The sequence below is a fragment of the Hypanus sabinus genome, unplaced genomic scaffold (assembly GCF_030144855.1).
Source record: "Hypanus sabinus isolate sHypSab1 unplaced genomic scaffold, sHypSab1.hap1 scaffold_635, whole genome shotgun sequence".
Taxonomy (NCBI): domain Eukaryota; kingdom Metazoa; phylum Chordata; class Chondrichthyes; order Myliobatiformes; family Dasyatidae; genus Hypanus; species Hypanus sabinus.
The window spans coordinates 127,615-154,650 of record NW_026781491.1 but is presented as its reverse complement, the minus strand read 5'-3'; the positions used below and the strand labels follow the sequence as shown (position 1 = coordinate 154,650).

At 45.2% G+C, this 27,036-nt stretch overlaps 1 protein-coding gene and 1 long non-coding RNA gene across 2 annotated transcripts; both read right to left on the bottom strand.

Annotated features, from left to right (window-relative positions):
• On the bottom strand, positions 1-22,903 carry LOC132389715 (zinc finger protein 91-like). Its single transcript, XM_059962279.1, has 4 exons — positions 22,880-22,903; positions 15,007-17,003; positions 6,833-6,896; positions 1-1,332 (listed from the first exon to the last, which is right to left on the bottom strand). Exons 2-4 carry the CDS (start codon positions 16,554-16,556, stop codon positions 598-600), a joined length of 2,349 nt encoding a protein of 782 aa, XP_059818262.1. The 5' UTR covers positions 16,557-17,003; positions 22,880-22,903; the 3' UTR covers positions 1-597.
• Positions 1,336-14,532, bottom strand: LOC132389716 (uncharacterized). Its single transcript, XR_009510651.1, has 3 exons — positions 9,477-14,532; positions 4,609-4,777; positions 1,336-1,688 (listed from the first exon to the last, which is right to left on the bottom strand). It is a non-coding gene; the product is annotated as an uncharacterized LOC132389716 (long non-coding RNA).
• Positions 22,904-27,036: the final 4,133 nt, after the last annotated feature.

Here is a 27,036-nt window from a genome sequence, read left to right as displayed (position 1 = left end):
GTGGCAGTTAATAATTATTAGTCAGTAGTCATAAATAACCAGCGGTAAGTCAGTCATTAGTCTAGTCAAGGATAGTCATAAGTCATAAGGCAGTGGCAGTAGCATTAGCATTAGGATCAGGTGAAAAACTGGCTGCCTGTCGAACTTCGGAGACGATTTCGGACCGGCACCTCCGTTTCTCTACTGGATCGTTATGATTCCAAACTGGGTGAACCCTCTTGAAGGTCCGCGAGCTCTTCTTAAGCCTTGCGCCGTTTTCAGGAAGTGCCTGTGTGCGATGATCCCGATGGCGGAGTTCACCCAAACGAAGTGACAGCAGTGCTCCTTTCCCTGAAATAGTCTCAACAATTATTTAAAGTTCGGCATCTTACCGCGGGTTGTGACGCTGCTCTCGGACTGCCACTGTGACGCTGCGGGGTCCGCCCAAATGTTCTGGGCAGAAACCGCCCTCAGGCAGAAGGTTCCGTCCTCTCTGCGAGTGAATTCTTGCTCTTCCTTGATACCTTCCTGAAACTCAAGTTTGACTTGACAATCATGCACATTTGGTGGAGATGGCCGAGGGAATCTCTTGCCAAAGACTGAGCAGGTGATCGGCCTCTACCCAGTGTGAACTCGCTGGTGCCTCAGTAGATTAGATGACAGCGTGAATCCTTTCCCACAGTCTGAGCAGGTGAACGGCCGCTCCCCAGTGTGAACTGACTGGTGTGCCAATAGTTTGGACGACTGTGTGAATCCCTTCCCACAGACTGAGCAGGTGAATGGCCGCTCCCCAGTGTGAACTCGCTTGTGGTTTTGTAGATCAGATGACTGAGTGAATCCCCTCCCACATTCTGAGCAGGTGAATGGCTTCTCCCCAGTGTGAACTCGCTGGTGTCTCTGTAAGGTGGATGAATGATTGAATCCTTTCCCACATTCTGAGCAGGTGAATGGCCTCTCCCCAGTGTGAAATCGTTGGTGACTGTGTAGGGTGGATGAATGACTGAATCCCTTCCCACAGTCCGAGCAGATGAACGGCCTCTCCCCAGTGTGAACTCGCTGGTGTTTTTGTAGATCAGATGACTGACTGAATCCCTTCCCACATTCAGAGCAGGTGAATGGCCACACCCCTGTGTGTACTCGCTGGTGTGCCTTTAGTGTGGATGAGCAAGTGAATCCCTTCCCACAGTCTGAGCAGGTGAACGGCCTCTCACCAGTGTGAACACGCTGATGTACCTTCAGTTTAGATGAGCAAGTGAATCCCTTCCCACAGTCTGAGCAGGCGAACAGCCGCTGCCCGGTGTGAACTCCCTGGTGAGCCATTAGGCCAGATGACTGAGTGAATCCTTCCCCACAAATTCAGCAGATGACCAGCCTCTGCCCAGTGTGAACTGCCTGCTGTGTCCACAGGTGGGAAGACCGACTGAACCCCTTCCCGCACACAGAATAGATGAATGGCCTTGCTCAGTATGTAGTTTCAGTTGAGGTGACTGAGTGAATCCATTCCCACAGTCTGAGCAGGTGAACGGTCTCTCCCCTGTGTAAAATGACGGACGTGCCAGTTGGTCAGATGACCGAGTGAATCCCTCCCCACTGTCTGAACAGGAAGGATGGCGGATTGAATCACTTGCTCCTTAAATATCTAGACAGAGACAGCACAACTGGTGTGTTGTGTTTGAATTCCCATAGACAAATTCCTTGTCGATTTTAACCTGTGAAAAGAGTTAAAAATCCATCAGTGGGTGAAGGACAACATTTGAGATGAGATCACTTGAGTTGCCAAGGTGTGATCCGACATCACACTGTTACAGTGAAGTTCAACACATTGGAGAGTGAAATCACCTTCCAACTGGGCACAGTGCTGGTATCTGGAATGACCCTCAAACTCTCTGATGCTCTATAAGAATGGGGCACTTATGCCATCTCCAATCTGTGACTTGGCTGTGTTTGACTCTGTCCATTTGAATTAGTCCCTCTTCCCACTGAGCTGAAAGGGTGTCTGGCCCCACAGTAACAGAAACCCTCTCACGTAAATAGCCTTTGTTGACATGCAGCTGGGGTTTTCCTTTATGTAATGTTAATATACAGTGCCACAGTTTCAATGCCATGTCAATATCTCCTGACCTGGCTGGTGGCGTAGTGGCATCAGTGCCAGACTTCAGGACGAAAGGTCCCGAGTTCGAATCTAGCCGGTTCCCCTGCACGCTTTCCATCCGTGCTGGGTTACGAGCTGGTGATCTCTTTGGAAACTCACCTGGCAGAAGTTTCCCCTCATGTTCCCCTGAACGTTTCACCTTTCACCCTTAACCCATGGCCTTTGGTTATAGTCACACCCCATCTCAGTGGAGAAAGCCAGCTTGCTTTTACCCTATCTCTAACCCTCATAATTGTAGTATACCTCCATCAAATCTCCCCTCAATCTTCCACATTCCAAGGAATAAAGTCCTGGCCTGTTCAATCTCTCCTTATAACACAAGTCCTCCAGACCTGACAACATCCTTGTGATGACAAGAAAGGGGTTAGAGAGAATTGAGAGTGAGGGAGAGAGGTAGCAAGAAGGGAGGGCTGGAGTAATCTCGGGATTGCTGACTGTGCCACGCGGCAGTGACAGTAGTAATGGAATGAGGTGGAGGATAAATGTGTGGCTGAAAGATTGGAGCAGGGGGCAGGGATTCAAGTTTCTTGATCATTTGGGACCTCTTTTGGAGCAGGAATAATCTGTACAAAAATGACGGGTTACACTTGAAACCTAGGGGGAACAATATCCTGGCAGGAGATCTGTGAAGGCTACTGGGGAGACTTTAAACTAGAATGGTTGGGGGGTGGGAATCAAATTGAAGAGACTAGGAGAGAAGAGGTTAGTTCACAAATAGAGAAAGCTTGTAGACAGTGTGAGGAAATCTAGGAATAATGGTGCATATTTCCCTGAAGGTGGAATCTCATGTGGTGAAGAAAGCTTTTGGTATGCTGGCCTTTATAAATCAGAGCATTGAGTATTGGAGTTGGGATGTGATGTTAAAATTGTAGGAGGCATTAGCGAGGCCAGATTTTGGAGTTTTGTATACAGTTCTGGTCACCAAATTATAGGAAAGGTGTCAATAGAGTACAGAGGAGAATTACCAGAATGTTGCCTGGGTTTCAGCACCCAAGTTACAGAGAAAGGTTGAACAAGTTAGGTCTTCATTATTTGGAGCGTAGGATGTTGAAGGGGGACTTGATAGAGGTATTTAAAATTATGAGGGGATAGACAGAGTTGAGGTGGACAGGTTTTTTCCATTGAGAGTAGGGGAGATTCAAATAAGAGGACATGAGTTGAGAGTTAAGGGGCAAAAGTTTAGGGGACAACACGAGGGGTAACTTCTTTACTCAGAGAGTGGTAACTGTGTGGAACGAGCTTCCAGTGGAAGTGGTAGAGACAGGTTTGATTTTGTCATTTAAAAAAAATTGTATAGGTATATGTACAGGAAAGGAATGGAGGGTTATGGGGTGAGTGCAGTTAAGTGGAATGAGGTGAGAGTAAGCGTTCGGCACAGGCTAGAAGGGCCGAGACGGCCTGTTTCCATGCTGTAATTGTTATATGGTTTTACCGCGTACGATTCTGGTCTCCATATCCGACAGCGGGGAGCTTTAACACATACGGGAACCAACTGCAGCTCAACCCCAGCTGATGCGGGTGTTTCTCCTGTTCAGGTGGCGGTGAGGAAGGGGTTAATCTCGGGTTTGTGTAAATCCAGGGCAAAGGGCCGGGACCGAGCCGGACAGCTGGAGGCTCCGGGGCTCTCCAGTCTTGCATCCCTGGTGTTAGTTTTGCACTGTGTCGGGATCGCGGGATCAGTTTGTTGTGGTTCCCCAAGCTGGGAGGGTGGACGTGGGTGAAAGGGGCCTGTCTATGTGTCGGTGTGTGATGAATGGTCAGAAGGGTGTGGGGCCACTGGCGGGATGGAGGGTGGTTGGGGTACTGTGGGTGATATGACGTGGGTGGATGGGCAAGGGGTAAATTACGTTGTCAACGAGGGTGGATCTGGTCCAATGAATCAGACAGCTCAGCTCGCATGTCCTTTCAGGAGGCCACAATTCTCTCATCATCTTAATCACTGACTAATCTTCCTGTTAACATTGAGTTTGTTACAGAGCCCCAGAGCCTGGGAATGGCTGGGTGGTAGGAATCAGAGGGTGATGGTGAGAGACTGTTTCTTAGACTCGAGTCCCGTGCTTAGTGACGTTCCCTGAGGTTATGCCCATTGCTACTTGTCATCTATGTCAATAATTTGGTTGAGAAAGTAGAGGGTATGGGTAGAGAGATTGCAGCAAGTTCAAACAATTAATGTTTTTGAAAGACAGTCAGTATAAACACTCCCCTCTCTTTCCCTCTCCCCACTCAGAACTGACCAAAAGCTACATCAGAGGATGCAAAATCTTGAACTGAGTGACCACTGTGAGGGAATGGGAGTGGTTCCAAAGGGCTGGGCTGCTGGAAGCACATTACCAGACCTGGAGTGATTGCAACTGGGTCTGACAGAGACATAACTGGTTCTTCTGGGCACATTCAGTCTCACTCCCCACTATTTCCTACCTTCCTTTGTACAGGTATGTAATATCTAAAGGACCAGTGTTTGAGTAAACGAGACTCACCAAACATTCTCCTGACTGAATCACTGGAATCTCCGAGTCATATTGGTTTCTCTCCAGTCGGTGCTCTCAGTCCTCGGGCTGGTTCACTTGTTGCTGTTCCCTCGTCTTCAGTCGTGGTTTGCCTCCAGTTGGGGTTTTTCTTCCAATAAATCTCTCACCACAGGTCTAACTTTAACCAGAGAGACAATGAAGCACATTAATAATGAAAAGGAGAACTAAACATTTCTGCTTAATGTTACTAAGAACAAAACTCACTGAAATTTAAACACTGAAGGCAGATTTAACGATCTCAGTGAACAATCTTTTATTGTCCCTCACATCTCACAGAACGATATGGGATAAGAAGGAGCCATCATTCAGTCATGGTAAGACATAAGACAGAATTAGGTGATTCGATACATCTGGTCTGCGCATCATTCAACCACGGCTGATTTTTATTCCAACACCATATCCCCGTCTTCCTCCTGTAAACCTGAAGCTACTCAGCAATCATGAATATATTAATCTGTCACAAATATATCCAAATTGGAGCCTCAACCAACCTCTGTGGCAACAAATTCCACAGATCAGACACCTTAAGGCCAATTTCTTTTTTCTCATCTCAGTTTTAAAGAGAAGCATCTTTACTCTGAGACAGTGCTGTCGGATCACAGACTCGCTGTCTAATGGAAACATCCACTCCATGTCCACTGTATCCAGGCTTTTCAGCATTCAGTCGGTTTACTTAACCATACATCCCTCCACCACCCCCACCATCCCTCTGAAGTCCATTGAGCACAGGTCCAGAACCATCAAATGCTCCTCATACATAAAGCCGATCATTCCTGAGATTACTTATGTACACCTTGTTAGCAACAACTGTACTGAACACATTTCCAGGAATAACAAACAAATTGGTACCAGGATAATTTAAAGGGAAACATTGTGTTTTCTTTAGTGTTCTACTATCACATGTGTTGGCGCGTGGCCAAGTGGTTAAGGCGTTCATCTAGAGATCTGAAGGTTGCTAGTTCGAGCCTTGGCAGAGGTTGCATGTGTGTCCTTGTGTCCAGATCAGCACATCACAGGAAACATTCTCACCCCGAGACTTCCCAGTCTCTCAGTAAAGCAGGCAGTGAAATCAAAGATCCCCACAACCTGGGACGTTCTCCTTTCTCACCCACCCCAGTCCGGGAGAAGACACAACAGCCATAAAGCTCCAGGACAAATGTGAGGAGCCTCAGGAAACGAGGCCAGTTGGGGGGAAGTTAACGGGACTCAGGGGCCAACATCAGATTTCCCCAACACAACATGGAGGAAGCGTGACCACCCACCTGGAGATTGTGAACATGCACAAAGAGATTGTTACATCTATGGTTAAATGGGAGGGGCAAATGGGATCACGTGACTGGTGGGGTCTAACATCCCAGGCATAGTTTCCAGCTTCCTAGCACTCTGTGGAAATAAACAAATTTGCCCCTCACATCTCCTCTCACCTTAAATGTGTCAGACATTTCAAACCCCCAGGAAAAAAACTTACCCTCTGTCCACTCTACCTATTCCTCTCGTAATCTTGTAAACGTCCATCCAGTCTCACCCCAGCCTGGAGAAAACAACACAAGTTTGTCCAGCCTCTCGTTATAGCTCATGCCCTCTAATCCAGGGAGTATCCTGGGAAACCTCTTCTGCGCCCTCTCCAAAGCCCGGATATCCTTCCGAGAATGGGGGCGACCAGAACAGTATGAAACACTCCAGATGTGTGCTAACAAGTTTTACAAAGCTGCAACACAACTTCATGACTTTTGAACTCAGTGCTTCAACTAATAAAGACAACCATGCCATTTGCCTTCTTAACCACCCGATCAATCTGTGCAGTCTCTTCCAGGGAGCGATGAACTTGGAGTCTAAGATCCCTCTGATCATCGACACTGCTCAGGGTTTTGCATTTAACACTGTACTATCTCATACATTCAGGGGTGCAGTGCTACCAGAGCTCACAGCAGCGCCGCTCTGACACCTCTGTAAAAAAGTCAATATAAACAAGCGCGGAATTTAACAACCCCGCATATTAAATAGAGCGAATTTTACAGAAGCGGGGGTGTTGGCTGGTGGGGAGAAATACCACTGATAACATTAGGATATTTGATTGTTTTTGGTGAAATCCTGGAGCTGTGACTGTTTTTTATTTAGGTATTTGTGAAATTCCTTCTCGCTCGTCCCATTGTCCAAGGAAGTTGGGAAATACCTGTACACAAATGCAAGCATTTTTCCGCTCTTTCCAATGGATACCATTGGATTCCAGGAAGGAGCTATATTAAGCACGGAATGAACATTGAAACCTATGTTTAAGAGTCGAAAATAATGAAAGAAAAATACACAAGCTAATCATCCAAAATCCTCTTCTACACCTGGATAAATTTAGTTTTGTTTTGGAAGCCAAATGGAAAAAAAAGTCTAGGCTACAAGCTGGTTTTACGTCATTTCATATCATAAGTAGCTGATTAACTCCTTGACCTCGCTCCACCAACTGTAGTTGATTGAAAAGAGACTCTTTTTCTCTTTGTGTTGATAGGAAAAAGAGTAACTTAGTGAGGCAATGAACGAGATGAAATGCATTTCCAAACCTCCCAAATGGTTGCTCTCCTCCCATTAAGATTTGTCACTTCCGAAATACAATATTTTCTATTCGTTTAGTTGCGATAATAATTTATGTAAAGATTCTAGCTTCTTTAACTTTTTATATATTTAAACACTAAACTGGATGTATGAAGGTCGAACCATGTAACACCTGACGTGTGAGGATATTTTGAGTATCGACACTCACAGGTACACTTCAATATATTGAGAAAGGGATGGAGCAGTGGACCCAGAGTGAAGTGATAAGCAGGTGAGAGGACGTACAAAGACAGAGGGGATGAGAGGGAGTGGGACGGAGGGGTGTGAGGTAAATTTGTTCACCGGAAGGGGAAATCGATATCCATGCCATCAGGGTGGGTGGGGGCACCCAGACGGAATACAAGTTGCTGATCCCGCACCCTGAGGGTGGCCTCATCTTGGCAAGGGATGGGATGACACGTCGGAACGGGAATGGGAATCGGAATTGAAATGTCTGGACACCGGGAAGTCCCGCTCGGAGCGGATGGTTGAAAGATTAATTTATTATCAAAGCAGGAATTCATAAATAACGCTGAGTTTTTTTTCCTTCTCCAGAGAACCATGAAACAAAGAAATCGTGAAAGTCGTTCAGAGAGAGAAAAAAATGAAACTCCCTCCCCACCCCCCGCATCAGAAAGGACGGCATCCCGATCATCAACCCCCAAAACCCACCCCTCCCGCACAAAAGGGAAGAAAAATATCGACACCCGTTAAAAACGTTCCAACCCGACAAAACTGCGGAGGAGCCGGTGTCACCAGTGTCGAGGCGGCCGCATCGGGAGCAGCGGACACAACGGGCGACCCCGGAAGATTCACAGGTGAAGTGTCGCCTCACCTGGAAGGATGTTTGGACAACGGAGAGAGTTCGGCCGTCCGGGCCTGTCACTGTGACACCCCGAACTCCACATCAAATCCGTCCAAACGAATCTGGGCGAACTTTAATGACCAATAAATATAATTCCTCTCAGCGATCAGCTGTCTGAGTGATTCCCTGACTCTGAGAGGATGGGGTATCTATGGTCCACACTGTCAGGGTGTTGAGTTTACCAGGAGACAAAGACTGCAGGGACGAGAGGTTTTCTGTTGACTAATACACTGTGTGTGGATCCCGCTGGCAATTCTGGTGTTGTGACCCGAATCGAGACAAACACCACGCTGCCCACTCCACCAACAACACGGCACAGCCGTACACATAACAGGGGACTTTACGTCCCACAACACTGGATTCAGTGATGAAACCCCTGATTAATGTTGTCGTCTCACCGAAAAATCCATTAACCCTAACCCTGCAATATGGTGTAAAATCCCGCTCCCCATATTAACACGGGTTATACAGACCAAAGAGCAAACTGCCGGAGGAACTCAGTGGGTCGGACAGCATCTGTGGAGGGAGATGGACCGTAAACATTTCGGGCCGAGACCCTCCCTCTGGACTGAGAGTGGAGGGGAAATAGTCAGAGAAAAGAAGTGAGGGGTAGGGATGGGGCATGAGCTGGGGAGTGAGAGGTGGATTCAGGTGAGGGGGGAGGTGGAAGGTGAAAATAGTGACAGGGGTGGGAGCTCAATGGTTGGGGCAACACGGAGCTGCAGAAGATGGAAATTAATTCCATAAACAATGAGGTTAGAGAGTATTTGTTATAGAGAGTGCAATGAAGATTCACTTGACTGATCCCTGGAGAGGTGGGGTCATAACCTGAAGAAAGATCAAATGTGGTAACTCTAAATGTCATTTAGAGAATCGAGGACTGAGAGGTGAACACATTGAAATGCAGAACATCATTACCGGTTGAACCAGTGATCCCAGTCTCTGAAAAAGGGGATGGGAATCGAGCCCGTGACTCTGTGACCTGAGGGTGGAGGGAAAGGGATCGCGGTAGATATGGTGTGGAAAAGTAGACATGTATCTGGTGTAAATATGGAATAATGTGGGGAATGCGGCGGATGGGTCGGGCAGCATGTTAGGGCCGAGGAGCAGAGTCACCAGTTCAGGAGGGAGACCCTCCACCCGTCACCTGATCCCGTTTCCTGTTCTCGTTTTTCTGCAGATCTGCAGCATTTGCGGGTCACTGTTCTACGTGTACGTGTAGCTTCACCTTTGTCCCTTTCAGAGAACGCAGTGAGATCCGGATCAAATAGCTCCACACAATTAAATTAGATTATTACATTTACACAATTAGAATAGCTTATTACATTTTTTTTATATTTTTGTACTATATATATATATATATACTTACTTTAAGTCACAATTGTTAAGATCCTTTGTTAATTAGGTTCTACTGCTACCGCAGAGACAACGAATTTCATGGCATATGCTGGTGCTATTAAACTTGATTCTGATATTGATATGGGAGACCCACCGCCAGTCACCTGATCCCAGTTACCGCAGATCGTAATGTGAGATTGAAGCATTTTCCATATATTTGCTTTCCACAGAAATGACAACTGGTCAGTTTCCTTCTGTGGTTCCGGAGCAGAAGCTCAGTCTGTCTAATATTTCCACACAATTAAAGTGGTGTATTTGCTTATTATCATCACGTACTGAGCTACAGTGAAAATCTTGCCTGATGTAACATCCACACAGATCGATACATTACAACAGTACATTGAGCTCATAGACAACAAAAAAATAACTGTAACAAAGTATTATGGCTGCAGAGAAAGTGCGGTGCAGATAGACATATGGTGCAGGGTCACGTCGAGTTACATTGTGAGGCCGAGTCCATTTTATCATTCATTTGGCTTATAACTGCAGACAGGAAGCCGTTCTTCAGCCTGGTGTTACGCACTTTAAGGCTTTTGTATCTCTCCGCCAATGTGGGAGCGGGTTTGCAGCAAGAATGTCCGGGTTATGAGGTTCTTTGTGTACATGGCCTGCTTTTCCGAGGGAGGGGAAGTGTAGGGAGAGTCCATGGAGTGGAGGCTTGTTTCTCTGATGTTCTCTGCTCTCCAAAGTTCTCTGCAGTTTCTTGCAGTCATGGGCAGAGCAGAAGCCATACAAAGGCATGAAGTATCGACAAGGAGCTCAGAGACCTCGGCCTTCACCCTGCCTTGTGTAGCTGGATCCTGGACTTCCTGTCAGATCACCAGCAGGTGGTAAGAGTGGGCTCCATCTCCTCTGTCTCTCTGACCCTCAGCACACATAACCCACAGGGTTGTCACTTTGGCCCTCTCCTTTACTCTCTGTGCACCCATGACTTGTGTTGCCACCCACAGCTCCAATCTGCTAATTAAATTTGCTGAGAATACTACATTGATTGGCCTAATCTCAAATAATATCTTTCAATCGATCAAATGCCTCCTGACAAGGTTCAGTCCAAACAAACTTTTCACCCATCTTCAGGAGATTAGTCAGAGGAAGAGCGAGAGCAGGAAAGTTCTTACAGAACTTACGATAATATCCATCCATTCCCAGAAACCTTCTCAGAGCCTTCTTACCAATCAGAGATATGCTCTTCCCAAGTGTCACTCCCTGTGACTAAGTCATCAATATAGGCATCTGTGTGTTCTAACCCTCGAATTTCAAAATTAATCATTCTCTGGGATGTTCCTGGAGCATTTTTCTTTCCAAAAGGCAAAACATTGTATTCATACAACCGAGATGGTGTCGCAAAGGCAGAAATTTCTCTATGTCTGTCCGTCAATAGAACACACCAATACCCTGTCAACAGATCAATCTTTGTAAGAAATTAGCTATTCCAACTTTATCGATGCAATCATCTATCCTAGCGACAGGATAGGCATCTGTTTTTGTTACTTCATTTACCTTCCCATAATCTGTGCCCCTGAGACCTACTGAATCTGTTTCCACGCTTACAACAATTGCTCAGCCAATTTACATTCTCTACGTTCATGCGATATGGGTGTTGTTTAATCGGTTTGGCTTGACCAATATCTGCATCATGTAATGAGACCGTGGTTTGCTTGCGAACATCGGGAAAGAAATCTTTAAACTTCAGAATTAATTCCTTCAGCTGTTGTTGTTGCTTTGGCTGCAGATGAGCCGACTTGTTATCAATGTTTTCTGGAACAACGGAGTTCATTAGCCGAACTGGGACCACGTTTGGCTTGTAAAAAGTCTCAGACGAGTCAATTGTTTCAAGCTCAGGGTTGCCAGATTCATATGTTTTGACAACAACACACACAGATGGTGCCTGATTGTCAAAACAAGGCTTTATCATATTTATGTGTGCCAGGTGTGTTAGTTTACGTAGGTTGTGTGTTGTAATAACATAATTCACATCATTAAATTGAGAGACTATTTCATACGGTCTATTGAATTTCACCTGAAGTGGATTCGTCAACATAAGGCAAGCACCTTATCTCACACCTGGTATTTTCTTTCACAACCCTGCTTATCAAACCAACACTTCATTTTGTTTTGAGAAATCTTTAAGTTTTGTCTCGCTAGACCACAGAATTGGTGTAGTTTATTTTTGAAATTTAAAACATAGTCTAACAAGTTAACATGTAAATCCCTACCAATCCACCGCTCCTTTTACAAGGTCAAAGGTCACCTCACTCTGCGTCCAAATACGAGTTCAAATGGAGTAAAGCCCAATGATTCCTGAACCGACTCTCTTACTGCGAACAAAAGCAAATGTATTCCTTCATCCTAGTTGTTTCCATTTTCAACACAGTATGTCTTAATCATTGTTTTGGGGGTATAGTGAAATCTTTCTAAAGCCCCTTGTGATTCTGGATGGTATGTAGACGATGTAATTTGTTTTGCTCCCAGTTCAGAAACTACCTGCTGGAATAACCCAGATGTAAAATTACTTCCTTGATCAGACTGGATTTCTTGAGGCAAATCGAATAAAGTAAAAAAAAACTCAGTAAGAGCCTTCGCCACAGTTTTAGCTTTAATATTTCTGAGAGGCATTGCCTCTGGGAATCTGGACGCAGTACACATAATAGTTAGCAGATACTGATGGCCAGCTTTAGGCTTTGGCAATGGGCCAACATAATTCTCTATATCTTTAGAAAAGGGTTCACAGAATGCAGGTATAGGTCGGAGTGGGGCCACTGGGCTGACCTGATGAGGTTTAGCCAAAACTTGACAACTGTGACAAATCCCAGCATTAATTTCTGGTTTACCCTGGTTATCCCTGCTACTCTTTTCGAAACTCTTATTCAGGGTAACCATAACCTTATGAGTTAAAGCAAACTGATCTGCTAATCTAGCAGACTCCTGCATAGTGGCAGCATCATTTCCATCTAAATACATCTTTATGTCATCAGGGACACACTTTTTGGATTCTTCAGTTAAAACCAACTCGTTCAAGCTGTTAAAATCATTATTTATATTTTTTATATGTGCACCAGCGGGCAATACACACAAATTACTCATAAGCAAATTCCATATAAGTCTGTTTCACAGGTTTCTTCAAATTTCTAAACTTTTGCCTTTATGCTTCTGGGACCAACTCATAAGTTTTGAGCACAGCCTGCTTCACTAGGTCATAATGTGTGGTGCGTGGCCAGCTGGTTACGGTGTTGAACTAGTGATCTGAAGGTCATGTTTTCGAGCCTCAGCCGAGGCAGTGTGAGTGTTTTTGAGCAAAGCACTGAACCACACACTGCTCTTGCACGTTTATAGCCCAGTGGCGATGATTGGTGCAGTATAAAAAATCAGCTGCTTCATCAACTGGCAAAGCAGTATAGGCTAGCTAAGCCTTTCCCTTTATTACACATTATGAGACAATTTTCTGTCTGTTTTTCTGCCTCTCTAGCCTCAAACTGCCTCTGCCTTTCCGCAGCCTCCATCTTTAATTTTTCTCACTTGTACTGGAGCTCAAGCTCACGAGGTTTACTTTCAGGAAACCCCTCCAACTCCTCCACTTTAAACACCCCCTCAGATACATAATGTTAAGCTGTTATCCTCTGCATCTCCTCATTGTCAATTTCACCTTAGCAAGTTTTAACCTTTCAGCAATACTCAACAACTCAACCCTTCTGGCGTCCTCTAATGCCACAGAGGTTGGCGCTTCCTGACATCGATCAACATCCATTGCTGCAAATTTTCCAAACAGAAATAAATCAAAAGAGATTTCCCCAATGAAATTGATAATTAATCAATCCTCAAATTTGATCATATCCCAGAAGCAGGCCCCATTTTGTTACGAACCTTAACGCTTCAGAAACGAACCAGCAGCAACAGACTACTACTGGAGTCTGTTTTTGATGTGAAAACAACAATGCTTATTAGTATCCATTTATACTATAGTAACTTCAGCAAATTAAATGAAAATTAACAGTGTTATGTGTATATATGTGTGTAAATATAACTCCCAAACTATTGAGCTCGGGGGAAACAAGGCTTGGAGTCTTCAGATGGTAAAGTATGAATGTTCAGTTCATCCACAAAATAGGTGATGAGAGAGATATTTGTAATTCAGGGTAAATGTCGAGAGAAGGCAGTTATGTCGAACAGCAATGGAGATGAGGCTGAGTACAGAGCTATGGTGGAAATCTTTGTCACATGGTACGAGCAGAATCATCTGCAGCTTACTGTGAAAAAGACTAAGGAGCTGGTGGTGGACCTGAGGAGGGTTAAGGCACTGGTGACCCCTGTTTCCACCCAAGGGGTCAGTGTGGACATGGTGGAAGATTACAAATACCTGGGGATACGAATTGACAATAAACAGGACTGCTCAAAGAACACACAGGCTGTTTACAAGAAGGGTCAGAGCCGACTCTATTTCCTGAGGTGACTGAGGTCCTTTGACATCTACCAGACGATGGTGAGTATGTTCTACGAGGCTGTGGTGACCAGTGTTATCATGTTTGCTGTTGTGTGCTGGGGAAGAAGGTTGAGGGTAGCAGACACCAACAGAATCAACAAACTCATTCGTAATGCCAGTGATGTTGCGGGGGTTGAACTGCACTCTCTGACGGTGGTGTCGTAAAAGAGAATGATGTCCAAGTTGCATGCCATCTTGGACAATGACTCCAATCCGCTCCATAGTATACTGGTTAGGCACAGGAGTACATTCAGCCGGAGACTCATTCCACCGAGATGTAACACTGAGCGTCACAGGAAGTCATTCCTGCCTGTGGCCATCAAACTTTTCTAACCTTCCCTCGTAGTGCCAGACATCCTGAGCCAATAGGCTGGTCCTGGAATTATTTCCACTTGCAAAGATTAACTTATTATTATTTAATTATTGATGGTTTTATATTGCTATATTTCTACACTATTCTTGGTTGGTGCGGCTGAAATGAAACTCAATTTCCCTCAGGATCAATAAAGTACGTCTGTCTGTCTGTCTGTCTGTCTGTTCTATAGGTTCCACAGTGGTAAAATGAGAGACCAGTTGCTGTAGATTTTATCAGTCATCTTTACAAATCTACATACAAATTATCACCGAAAGTGACTTGTCATGAGGGGTATCATCTTCAAATGAATGACCACGTCACACCCAGGCAAGGGTTAACACATAACTGGACTTCACAGGATACCTCAAATCAGATACACATCTATGGATCAAACAAGGTGACAACCACACATTCGATGTACAGTGAATGGATAATTAACCCACCCTTGTGGGCACAGGAAAGTTCTAAACAGTGACCTTTGGCCACTAGTTCCCTGGTTTCAATCCTTCCATTTTTCATCCGTCTCCATCTGAATCTGAGTGTCTGTGTCCTCGGTTAAAACAAAACAAGCTGCGAGTGATGTAAACAAGCTGCAAGTCAGACTGATTCACCTTCTAAATCTCTCTTAAAATGACAGTCCATATCAAACGAAACCTAGGGATTCATAACAATGGCCACTCCCCACTATGAACTGACTTGTGTTCCAGTAGTTGGGATAACTGAGTGAATCTCTTCCCACAGACTGAGCAGGTGAACGGCTTCTCCCCAGTGTGAACTTGCTGATGTCTCTGTAGGTTGGATGACTGAGTGAATCCCTTCCCACAGTCTGAGCAGGTGAACAGCCTCTCCCCAGTGTGAACTGACTGGTGCGCCAGTAGGTGGGATGACTGAGTGAATGCCTTCCCACATTCTGAGCAAGTGAACGGCTTCTCCCCAGTGTGAACTCGCTGATGTCTCTGAAGGGTGGAAGAGTGTGTGAATCTCTTCCCACATTCTGAGCAGGTGAACGGCTTCTCCCCAGTGTGAACTCGCTGATGACTATGTAGGTTGGATGAGTGAGCGAATCTCTTCCCACATTCTGCGCAGGTGAACGGCTTCTCCCCAGTGTGAACTAACTTGTGTTCCAGTAGGTGGGATGACTGAGTGAATCCCTTCCCACATTCTGAGCAGGTGAATGGCTTCTCCCCAGTGTGAACTCGCTGATGTCTCTGTAGGGTGGAAGAGTCAGTGAATCCCTTCCCACAGTCTGAGCAGATGAACGACTTCTCCCCGGTGTGAAATCGCTGGTGACTCTGTAGTGTGGATGACCAAGTGAATTTCTTCCCACATTCTGTGCAGGTGAACGGCTTCTCTCCAGTGTGAACTTGTTGATGACTCTGTAGGTAGGATGACCGAGTGAATCCCTTCCCACATTCTGAGCAGGTGAATGGCTTCTCCCCAGTGTGAACTCGCTGATGACTCAGTAGTGTGGATGGATCAGTGAATCTCTTCCCACAGACTGAGCAGGTGAACGGCTTCTCCCCAGTGTGAACTCGATGATGTCTCTGTAGATTGGATAATTGAGTGAATCTCTTCCCACATTCTGAGCAGGTGAACGGCTTCTCCCCAGTATGAACTCGCTGATGCTTCTGTAGGGTGGATGAATCAGTGAATCTCTTCCCACATTCTGAGCAGGTGAACGGCTTCTCCCCAGTATGAACTCGCTGATGCTTCTGTAGGGCAGATGAATCAGTGACTCTCTTCCCACATTCTGAGCAAGTGAACGGCCTCTCCCCAGTGTGAACTCGTTGATGACTCTGTAGGGTGGAAGACTGAGTGAATCTCTTACCACAGTCTGAGCAGGTGAACGGCCTCTCCCCGGTGTGAACTCGCTGGTGACTCTGTAGGTGGGATGACTGAGTGAATCTCTTCCCACACACTGAGCAGCTGAACGGCTTCTCCCCTGTGTGAACTCGCTGATGACTCTGCAGGTAAGATGACTGAATGAATCTCTTTCCACAGACTGAGCAGCTGAATGGCCTCTCTCCAGTGTGAACTCGCTGATGACTCTGTAGTGTGGATGACTGAGTGAATCCCTTCCCACAGACTGAGCAGGTGAATGGCTTCTCCCCAGTGTGAACTCGTTTGTGACTGTGCAGGTGGGATGACTGAGTGAATCCCTTCCCACATTGTGAGCAGGTGAACGGCCTCAGCCCAGTGTGAACACGCTGGTGTGCCATTAGGTCAGATGACTGAGTGAATCCTTTCCCAGATATTCAGCAGATCACCAGCCTTTGCCCAGAGTGATCTGACTGGTGTGTCCACAGGTGGGAAGACTGACTGAATCCTTTCTCACACACAGTACAGGTGAATGGCCTTGCCCAGTGTGAATGTGCTGATGTACCTTCAATTGTGATGACCGAGTGAATACATTCCCACTGTCTGAGCAGGTGAACGGCCTCTCTCCTGTGTAAAATGACGGGCGTGCCAGTTGGTCAGATGACGGAGTGAATCCCTCCCCACAGTCTGAGCAGGAAGGATGATCGAGTGAATCCCTCCCCACAGTCTGAGCAGGAAGGATGGTCGATTGAATCCCTTACCCCACTTCTTAAATATCTGGACAGAGACAACAAAACTGGTGTGCCATGTTTGAGCTTCCTGGAGATAAATTCCTTCTCATTTTTAACCTGTAAAAGATTTACAAAATCCATCAATGGGTTTAGGACAACATTTCAGATGTGATTACTTGAGTTGCCAAGGTTTGATCTGGAATCACACTGATACAGTGAGGTTAAACCCAGGTTGGACAGATAAATCATCTCCTGACTGGGCACAGTCTGGAATGACCATCAATTCCCTAATGCTGTTCCTGTTTCTATAAGAATGGGGCATTTCTGCCATCTCCAATTTGTACCTTGGCTGAGTTGGACTCTCTCCATTGGTATTATTCTCTGTTCCTGGTAAGCTGCATGGGTGCCTGGCCCCACAGTAACTGAAACAGTCTCACACAAATAGTCTTTCTTGATGTGCATCTGGGATTTTTTTTTATGTATTATTAACTTTAAGTGCCACAGTTTTAACGCTATATAAAAAATTCCTATTGAGGTGAATGGTTGGTCTCCACAGCTGTTAAAAAGACAGAGTGAATTTTTGTAATATTTCAGATTCTTGTAGAAAATTACAACACAGAAACAGGCCCTTTGGGCCATCTAGTTTGTGCTGAACTATTTAATCTGCCCACTCCCATACCCCTACCATCCAGGTACCTACATGAACCTCTGAAATGTTGAAATTGAGCTTGCATGCACTTCTTGCGCTGTCTGCTCATTCCACACCCGGAAGACTGACCGTATGAAGAAGTTTCCCCTCATGTTACCCTTAACATTTCACCTTTCATCCTGAACCCAGGGCCTCTGGTTGTAATCCCACCCCATCTCAGTGGTAAAAGCCAGCTTGCATTTACACTATCTATGCCCCTCTATCACAATCAAATCTCTCCTCAATCTGCTACATTCCAAGGAATAAAGTCCTGACCTGTTCAATCTTTCCTTATAACACAAGTCCTCCAGACATGGCAACATCCTTGTGAATTTTCTCTGAACTCTTTCAAAGTCCTTACATCTTTCCTGTAGGTTGTGAACAAAACTGCACTCAGTACTCCAAATTAGGCTTCAGCAATGTCTTCTGCAAGTCAACATAACATCCATCTTTTGTTGTCAGTATTTTTGTTCATGAAGGCCATTGGGCTAAAATCTTCCCTTCCGTCTCTATCTAACTGTGATACCACTTTCAGTGAATTAAGGACTTTCTTCTTCAAGAGGTCCCTTTCTGCTATAACACTCCCCTGTGCCCGATCAGTCACTGTGAAAGACCTCCCTTGGTAGGTCAGACCAAAGTGCCACAACTCACACTGGTCTGCATTAAATTCCATTTTCCATTTCTCAAACCATTTTCCCACCTGGTCCAGATCACACTGAAAGCCCTGATAGTCCTCCTCACTGTCCACTACACCACCAGTCTTGTTGTCATCCACAAATTTGCTATCCAGATTACTGATATAGATGAAAAACAACAACAGATCCAGCACTGATCCTTTTTGCAACCACTAGTCACAGGCCTCCAGTCAGAGAGGCAACCATCTGCTACCACACTCTGGCTTCTCCCAAAGACAGTGTCTCATTCAATTTACTGTCTCATCTTGAATGCTGAGTGACTGAACCTTCTTGACCAAACTCCCATATGAGACTTTGTCAAGTGCCTTGCTAAAGTCCATGTAGACAACATCCACTTGCCTTGTCTTCATCCACTTTCCTGATATCTTCCTCGAGTAGCTCCATTAGATTGGTTAGACATGACCTATCATGCACAAAGCCATGCTGTCTATCCTTAATCAGTCCACATCTATCCAAATACTTATATATCCGGTTCCTACACATATGTCCCAATGACTTTCTCACTACTGCTGTGAAATTCACCAACATATCACTTCCTAGCTTAATTTTAGAGCTTTTCTTGAACAGTGGAACAACATTGTCTGTCCTCCAATCCTCCAGTACCTCACCTGTCACTAAGGATGATTTAAATATCTGTGCTTGGATCCCAACAATTCCTGCACTTGCCTTCCACAGGGTGCCAGGGATCTACATTTCAAGCCCTGGGAATTTATCCACACTAATTTGCCTTGAGACAGCAAATACCTCCACCTCTGTAATCTGTCCAGGGTCTCTGAAGTTGATGCTGCTTTGCCTCACCTCTATCGACTCTGTGTCCATCTCCTGAGTCAATACGGATGCAAAACTGCTATTTAAAACCTCCCCCATCTATTTTGTCTCCCGTACAGATTACCATTCTGATCGTCCAGAGTGGGCATGTTTCTGTTCTGACCTTCTCCACGTTTCTGTGACAGAGAAGCAGGCCAAACCTGACTGGAAGGGGAATCTGGTAGGAATGACGATGGAGCATCAATGGCTGGAGTTTCTGGGAGCAACTCGGGAGCTGAGTGATAGACACATCCCAAAGAAGTGGAAGCATTGGAAAGGCAGGAGGACACAACCGTGGCTGAAATGAGAAGCCAAAGCCAACATAAAAGCCAAAGAGATGGCAAACAAAAGAGCAGAAACTATTGAGAAGCTTTTAAAAACCAAGAGAAGACAACTGAAAAAATTGTCGGATGAGCTCACGGTGTGGAATTACGATATTGCAGTCATTACTGAGTCTTGGTAGCACCCAACTGTCTAAAGTATTTAGAGGAACAAAATATCCGGGGCCTCAATATTTCTTGAAAACCAAGGTTCCCTGCACCAGTTACCTTTCTACTTTTAGTTTTGCAGGCACGTACAAACTCTACACCTGCAAAATTTCACTTCTGAAGAACTCCCACTCACCAAGTGCACATTTGCCAGAAAACAGCCTGTCCCAATCCACACTTGTCAGATCCTTTCTGATGCCATCAAAATTGACCTTTCTCCAATTTAGAATCTCAACCCGTGGTCCAGACCTCTCTTTTTCCATAATTACTTGGAATCTCATGGCATTATGAGCACTATTCTGTGTCACCAGCCCTAGATCATTTCCTAACAGCCTATTGCACATTTCTACATTGGGAATTCTACATTCCGATTATGGGCACATTTGACAAACTCTACCCCAACTAACCCTTTTACGGTATAGGAGTCTCAGTCAATATATGGAAAACTAAAATCACTTAATATATCAAGCTTTGTTTCTTGGCATAGTCTGCGATCACTAGAGAAAAATTTGTCGCTCTAAATTCCTCAGACTGTTGGCTGGAGCCAAGTTCCTGTAATGGCTACAATATAATAATATATGTTCCATACACACTGGTTGTCTGGTGACAAATACACAACAGTGCTCTTTCACTTCAGAGCATTGAAAAGTTTGAAATAGGGACCTAAATCCTAAGAACTTTCTACAGGGCTACAATTGAGAGTATTGTAACTGGCTGTGTCACTGCCTGGTATGGGGACTGTACTTCCCTCAATCGCAGGACTCTGCAGAGAGTGGTGCAGACATCCCAAAGCCAGGACCAGCAAGCTCTGGGGCAGCTTCTTCCACTAAGCCATCAGACTGACTAATTCATCCTGATTCATCCTGTATCTCTATGTTATGTTGACTGCCTGTTGTACACACTATTTATTATGACTATAAATTGCACATTGCACATTTAGTCAGAGACGTAATGTAAATGTTTCTTCTCCTCATGTATATGAAGGATATAAGTAATAAAGCCAATTCAATTCAATTAACCCCCTCCATTATTTGTTCTGTCATTCTGGCTCCCTCTCTGCCTGCAACTTTAGTTTGACTCTCCCACTAGCACTTGCAAGCCTTACCACTAGGACGTTAATCCTCTTCTAGTTATGTTCCCCTAACTATCGAATCCCTATCACATCTTTGACTTAGCTCTGCCAGATAATTCCTCCTACAACAGTTTCTAAAGTGTCCCACCCGTTATTGTGGAAAAGCCAGGTGTTACAAATTTCAAAGCCTTATAAATACCGACTCCACAAACCTTGGCCCAACAATCAGCAGCCATGGGCTCCGCTAAGTCCCTGCCTAGCACTCTGAAAATTAAAATACATAATGCCCACAAAGCAAGAGAAGACAGCAAAGAGTTTTCAGTTAGCCATTTCCTTAGTTCGTAATGTACTTAAGAAATGTCAGGTAACAGGAATGGTGGAGGTCATTTTGAGGTCAGAAGACCAAGAAGTCCTTCCGAGAAAACTGCTCGTAGGATTGCTAGAAAGGAAAATCAAAACACCCGTTTGACTGCAAAAGACCTTCAGGAATATTTAGCAGACTCTGAAGTGGTGGTGCACTGTTCTACTGTGCAGCGATACCTGCACAAATATGACCTTCATGGAAGAGTCATCCGAAGAAAAATTTCCTGCATCCTCACCACAAAACTCAGCATCAGAAGTTTGCAAAGGAACATCTAAACAAGCCTTATGCATTTTGGAAACAAATCCTGTGGACTGATGAAGTTACAAAAGAACTTATTGGCCACGATGAGCAATGGTATGTTTGGAGAAAAAAAGGGTGCAGAATTTCATGAACAGAATACCTCTTCAACTGTTAAGCAAGGGGTGGATTGATCATGCTTTGGGCTTGTGTTACAGCCAGTTGCATGGGAATATTTCACTGGTATAAGGAAATTGAATCCAATTAAATACCAGCAAATTCTGGAAGCAAACATCACACCGTCTGTAAAAAAGCTGAAGATGGAAAGAGAATGGCTTCGACAACAGGATAATGATCCTAAACACACCTCAAAATCCACAATGGACTACCTCAGGAGGCACAAGCTGAAGGTTTTGCCATGGGCCTCACAGTCCCCTGACCTAAACATCATCAAAAATCTGTGGATAGACCTCAAAAGAGCAGTGCATGCAAGACGGCCCAAGAATCTCACAGATCTAGAAGCCTTTTGCAAGGAAGAATGGGCAAAAATCCCCAAACAAGAATTGAAAGACTCTTGGCTGGTGACAGAAAGTATTTATAAGCTGTGATACTTGCCAACGGGTTTTTTACTAAGCACTGACTATGGAGGGTGTCCAAACTCAGGCCTTTTACTTTTTTATTATTTTGAAACTGTAAATGATGGATGCAAAAGAGTAATCTTGCTTAAAATATTAAACAATGTGTCATCTTTAACTTTATGCCTTTTGGAAATCAGGTCATTGTTTTACTCGCTTAGCTGTTCTCAGGAACAGGAATTTTGAGCAGAGGTGCCCAGACTTTTGTATGTCACTGTGTGCAATTTTCTTACTAAATGATGCTTTAAAAAGTCAGACTTCCAAATATCACTCCCCTTCTTCCCACTTGTAAATTCTCCAGCAAATTTTGCATCACCAAAATGCAAACAGGTACAACCAGTTTCTGTATTTTACATAAATATTTCCGCTGAACCCTCCCTCAAGTGACGGACGGTGATGAACTCGGTTATGGCAATGCCAATGAATATGAAGGGAAGGGCAGTAGTTTGACTCACTAGAGTCTGGCATATTTGTGATTTGAAGGCTACTTGTTGCCCAGGACAAAGGTGTTTGATATCATTATGTACCAAGACAGAACGGGTCAAAACATGTCCTCACGTGTAGAAAAGTCCAGAACAAGAGGAGGTAGAACAAGCAACACACACAAAATGCTAGAGGAACTCAGCAGGCCGGGCAGCATCTATGGAAAAGAGTACTAATGCTGAGATCCTCCGGCATTTTGTGTGTGCTGCTTGGGTTTCCAGCATCTGCAGATTTTCACTTGCTGCGGTTGGAGATAGAACAAAAGTGATTTTCTCAGCAGCTGATAGAAAGATTTTGTTCTCTTTTTCCGAGTTCCTAATCCTAGCATTCAGATAGCTGGAGCTCAGCTCTGTCTGTGAGATCTATCTGCTCCCATTCCCTGATTAGCCGGAAGCTCCCCGGGGCCCGTGTACGGATCGTGGGGCTGAGAGAGAAGAAAAAATCTGGCCTGTGCTGAGTTTGCGGGCGACAGCCTCCGGTTCTCACAGCAATTGTCACCCAATTAGAGTCAGAAAAACCCTTACCTTTCCGATCCTCCCGACATTTTGTATACTGCGCGCATGCGTATTTATCGGAGACGGCTGCGATCCTGACGCCTGCGCATTTGATCGGTGCTTCAAACGACAGCGAAATTTTAAACGCGGTGATTTATGGGTAAGTATGGTGCCATTAAAAGATTCTGCAGGGACCGGTTCCACGTCCATATCTCAGTTTTTTTTCTGTGTAGAAAACTCAGCAGCTTTCTTAACGCAGAAACCGGCTCCCATAAACGATACACTCAATATCAACAGGCATTTCGTGTTCTGAAACAGATCTGAAACTGTGGTGAACTATGTGCCTGTCGGGACACGCCCCTGCTGACTGCTCCTGTGGCTCCTCCCACAGGCCCCTGTATAAAGGAGACCTGCGGCCTGAAGATCGGCCTCAGTCTCCAGGACCTTGTATGATAGACACTCACTCCTGGTTCCTTCTTCCAGTCAATAAAAGCCGATATCTCGCCTACGTCTCAGTGTGAGTTATTGATGGTGCATCAGAAACAAAAGAGATTCTGCATTTGCTGGAAATACAAACATGCACACACACAAAATGCTGAAGAGGCTCTGCAGTTCAGGCAGCAACTAAGCAGAGGAGTACACAGTCTAGACATGCTCAAGGGGATCGGCTTAAATGCTGCCCATTTATTCCTCTCCACATTTGCTGCCTGATCTGCTGATTACCTGCAATGTTTTGTAGAGATTAACCATTTTGTTTTTCGATTAACCAGTTTCCAAAAGTTTCTCATGTTTCCTTCATAGCCACATCCCGCTGGTCTGGTTCCTCTTCCTCCTCCTGTTCGTAACCTCCAGAACCCATCTCTTTCCAGGGCCCCAAAGCCCTGACTTAGGCTGGCAACTCTTTGGCCTCTTACTCTGCTCCATCGAAGATTCACTCGCTAGTCTGCTGTCAGGCTTTAGAGGCGCATTGCAACAACCCGGCTGTCTGAGGCACAGTCCTTTGAAATTAGTGGAAATGACAAAAAATTTGAAAAGAGCAGGGAAAAAATTTAACCACCTTAGTCTAGAGCCCTGGGGAAGGTCAAATACTCAGCGAGATCATCCTGTTAATTAGCCTGGGGAAGATCATGCAGGAAATTCATGCAGGTCTATAAGATGATGAGAGGCATTGATCGTGTGAAAAGTCAGAGGCTTTTTTTCCCCGGGGCTGAGATGGCGAACACGTGGGGGGCATAGATAAGGTGCTTGGAAGTAGTTCAAGGCAGATGTCAGAGATATATATTTTATACAGATAATGGTGGGTGTGTGGACTGCACTGCCAGCGACGGTGGTATAGACGGGTACAATAGAGTCTTTTAAGATAATCTTAGACAGGTACATGGAGCTTAGGAAAATAGAGGGTTCTGTGGTAGGGTAATTCCAGGAATTTTCTAGAGTAGGTTACGTGGTCGGAACAACATTGTGGGCCGAAGGGCCTGTAATTTGCTGTAGATTTCTCTGATTCTAAGAAATTCAAGGGAAATCTCTTCTCCCACGGAGCGGTGACAAGTTGCAACAGGGAGTGTGAGATGTAAATTTTAAAATACTGATATGGAACAGAAACCTGGGCATGGAGCAGATGGACCGAGTGGACTCTCTAGTGTACATTTTTTTTGAGTTTGGCGGTGACAGTAAGTAGCTGCGACATGGGATTTGATACAGAATTGATTTATGTTTCACGGATCCACAATATTAAACAGCAGCCCAGTTTAAGGCTAACATCAGCAGAACAGACTCCTCCAATGCTCAGTGACCAGGGTTCAGTCCTGGGTGCGATGAGCAGCCGCAAGAACTGCAGGATCTGACAGTAACAGTCCCTCATGAACCTGCAGCTGTCTTCAGTCACCGTGATGGCTAAACATTTAACACGGAGCTGATTTGAACTTCCTCCCTGATGTGAAGTTGCTGGTATTGCAGCAGCTGGGATGAGTGAGTAAAACTCTTTACTCACTCCGGACAGAAATGTGGCCTCTATTTATTGTGAACTCACCGGAGCATCACAAGGTGGGTTAACTGAATGAGTCTCTTCGCACACACGGAGCAGGTGAACGGCCGTTTCCCAGTGCGAAGCTGTAGGTCACGGTCTTCGGTCTCGGCCCGAAATGTTCACTGTTCGTTCCCACGGACGCTGCCCAGCCTGCTGAGTTCCTTCAGCATTTTGTACCTGTTGCTTTGCCCACAGCATCTGCAGTGTACTTTGCGTTCAAGCTCTGGTGAACTGACAGATACAGCGGATCAAACGTGCTGTTGTGTTTGTGATTCCCATACACAAATCCTTTGACTTTTGTACACTGTTAAAGGTTTATAAAGCACGTCAGTGGGTGAAGGACAACACTTCAACTTTAATTATTTCAGTCTCCATGGTGCCTACTGATAAAAGCACTGTCACAGCTCAATACAAATTGGAGTAACAAAACTTCATCTTCTAACTGGCTACAGTTCCGACATCAGGCATAACATCAAACTCGCCGCTTCCCTCTCTGTATCAAAATGGATCATTCCTCCCCTTCATCAGTCTGTGACTTGGCTCAGTTTGTCTGTCTCCTTCGCGTTCTGAGCATGCGCCACACACCCACTGAGATCACATTTTATTTACACGGCTGTGACTAGAGACTTTCTGATTATTATGTCCCTCCCGGCATTTGACGGAGGTAAACTCAGAGTCAGCAATGGTATTGAACATCGGGAGTAGGTGATTAGGCTTTTTCGTTGGAGATCGTTAAACTGCCGGTAGTGTGTGGCTGGATGAGTGGGTCGTTTTCAGACTGGAAGGAGGTAGCGTTTGGAGTACCCCAGAGATCAGTCCCTGACCACAGTTGTTCACAGTTTATTGTCCTGGCGGAGGCAGCGAGATCTGGGATGTCCCAGTCTGCTGGTGACGCAGAAAGAGTGGAGTTGGGGGAGGGGAGGCTATTCACATGCAATTTCGTAGTGCACTGTGGGGCTGCAGTGGCTGGTTCCAATCTGCTAATCAATGTTGACAACACTTCATTGATCGGCCGAATCCCAAACAATAACGAGGCAGCCTACAAAGAAGAAGTCATCACCCCGACACAGTTGTGTCAAGAAAACAACCTCTCCCTCATTGTGACAAAAACAAAGGAGCTGGTTGTGGATCACAGGAGGAATGGAGACAGGGACCAAATTCAACATTTCCAAGTCTGTTATTGACACAAAATGCACATTTTAATATTGATCATGACACAATGTATTTTATATATCGATAATGACATAAAACAATTTTTTTTATAGATTGTTACTGACAGAGAATCGGATAACTTGTGTTCCCAGTGTTATCTGAATGTACTTGCCTGTGATGCTGCCACAAGTCAGTGTTTCTCTGACCCTGTACCTTCCCGTACTTGTGCACTTGGCAATAAATTCAACAGGACCTGAGAAATCTCAGGGAGATTTGATTAGTGATGATCATCTTGGCAGCTCAGTAGGTCGAATGTATGCGACAGTACACTGTTAAATGCAAAACCCTGAACAGTGTTGATGATCAGAGGGATCTTAGACTCCAAGTTCATCGCTCCCTGAAAGAGACTGCATAGATTGACCGGGTGGTTAAGAAGGCAAATGGCGTGGTTGTCTTTATCAGTTGAAGCATTGAGTTCAAAAGTCGGGAAGTTGTGTTGCGGCTGTTACTGTGACTGTTTCTTTAAGAGCGCCGGCGTGAGGAGGCGGGACTATGACGTCAGTCACAGGCTGACAGCGCTAACTGTGGACTGAACAAGAGAGAGAGAGCGATCTGCAGACAGGCAATCGGCTACTCTAAAGAGAGAGAGAGAGAGACTGGAAAAGCTGATCGCTTCAGTTAGTTGCAGCTGAGGCTTGGAACTCTCCTATGCCCACAAGAGTGGGTTGATCATCGGTACACGGAACCACAACGAACGTGTGTGGCTGTCACTTCGTATAATCCATAGGAGTGGATTGTGGAATACCTTGTGTTAACCCTTGCCTGGGTATGTTGTGTGGTAACCCCTGGAAAACGGTATTCCTGTGACAGGTCACTTTCGCTGATAACTCGTCTGTAGAAGGATTCAACGGATAAGAACTTCGACGACGATTATTTTGAAGTAACGGCCGTTTCTCTACGTTTCACCCTGGATCACAAATATCTCTCTCCCATCATTTACTAGGTTACT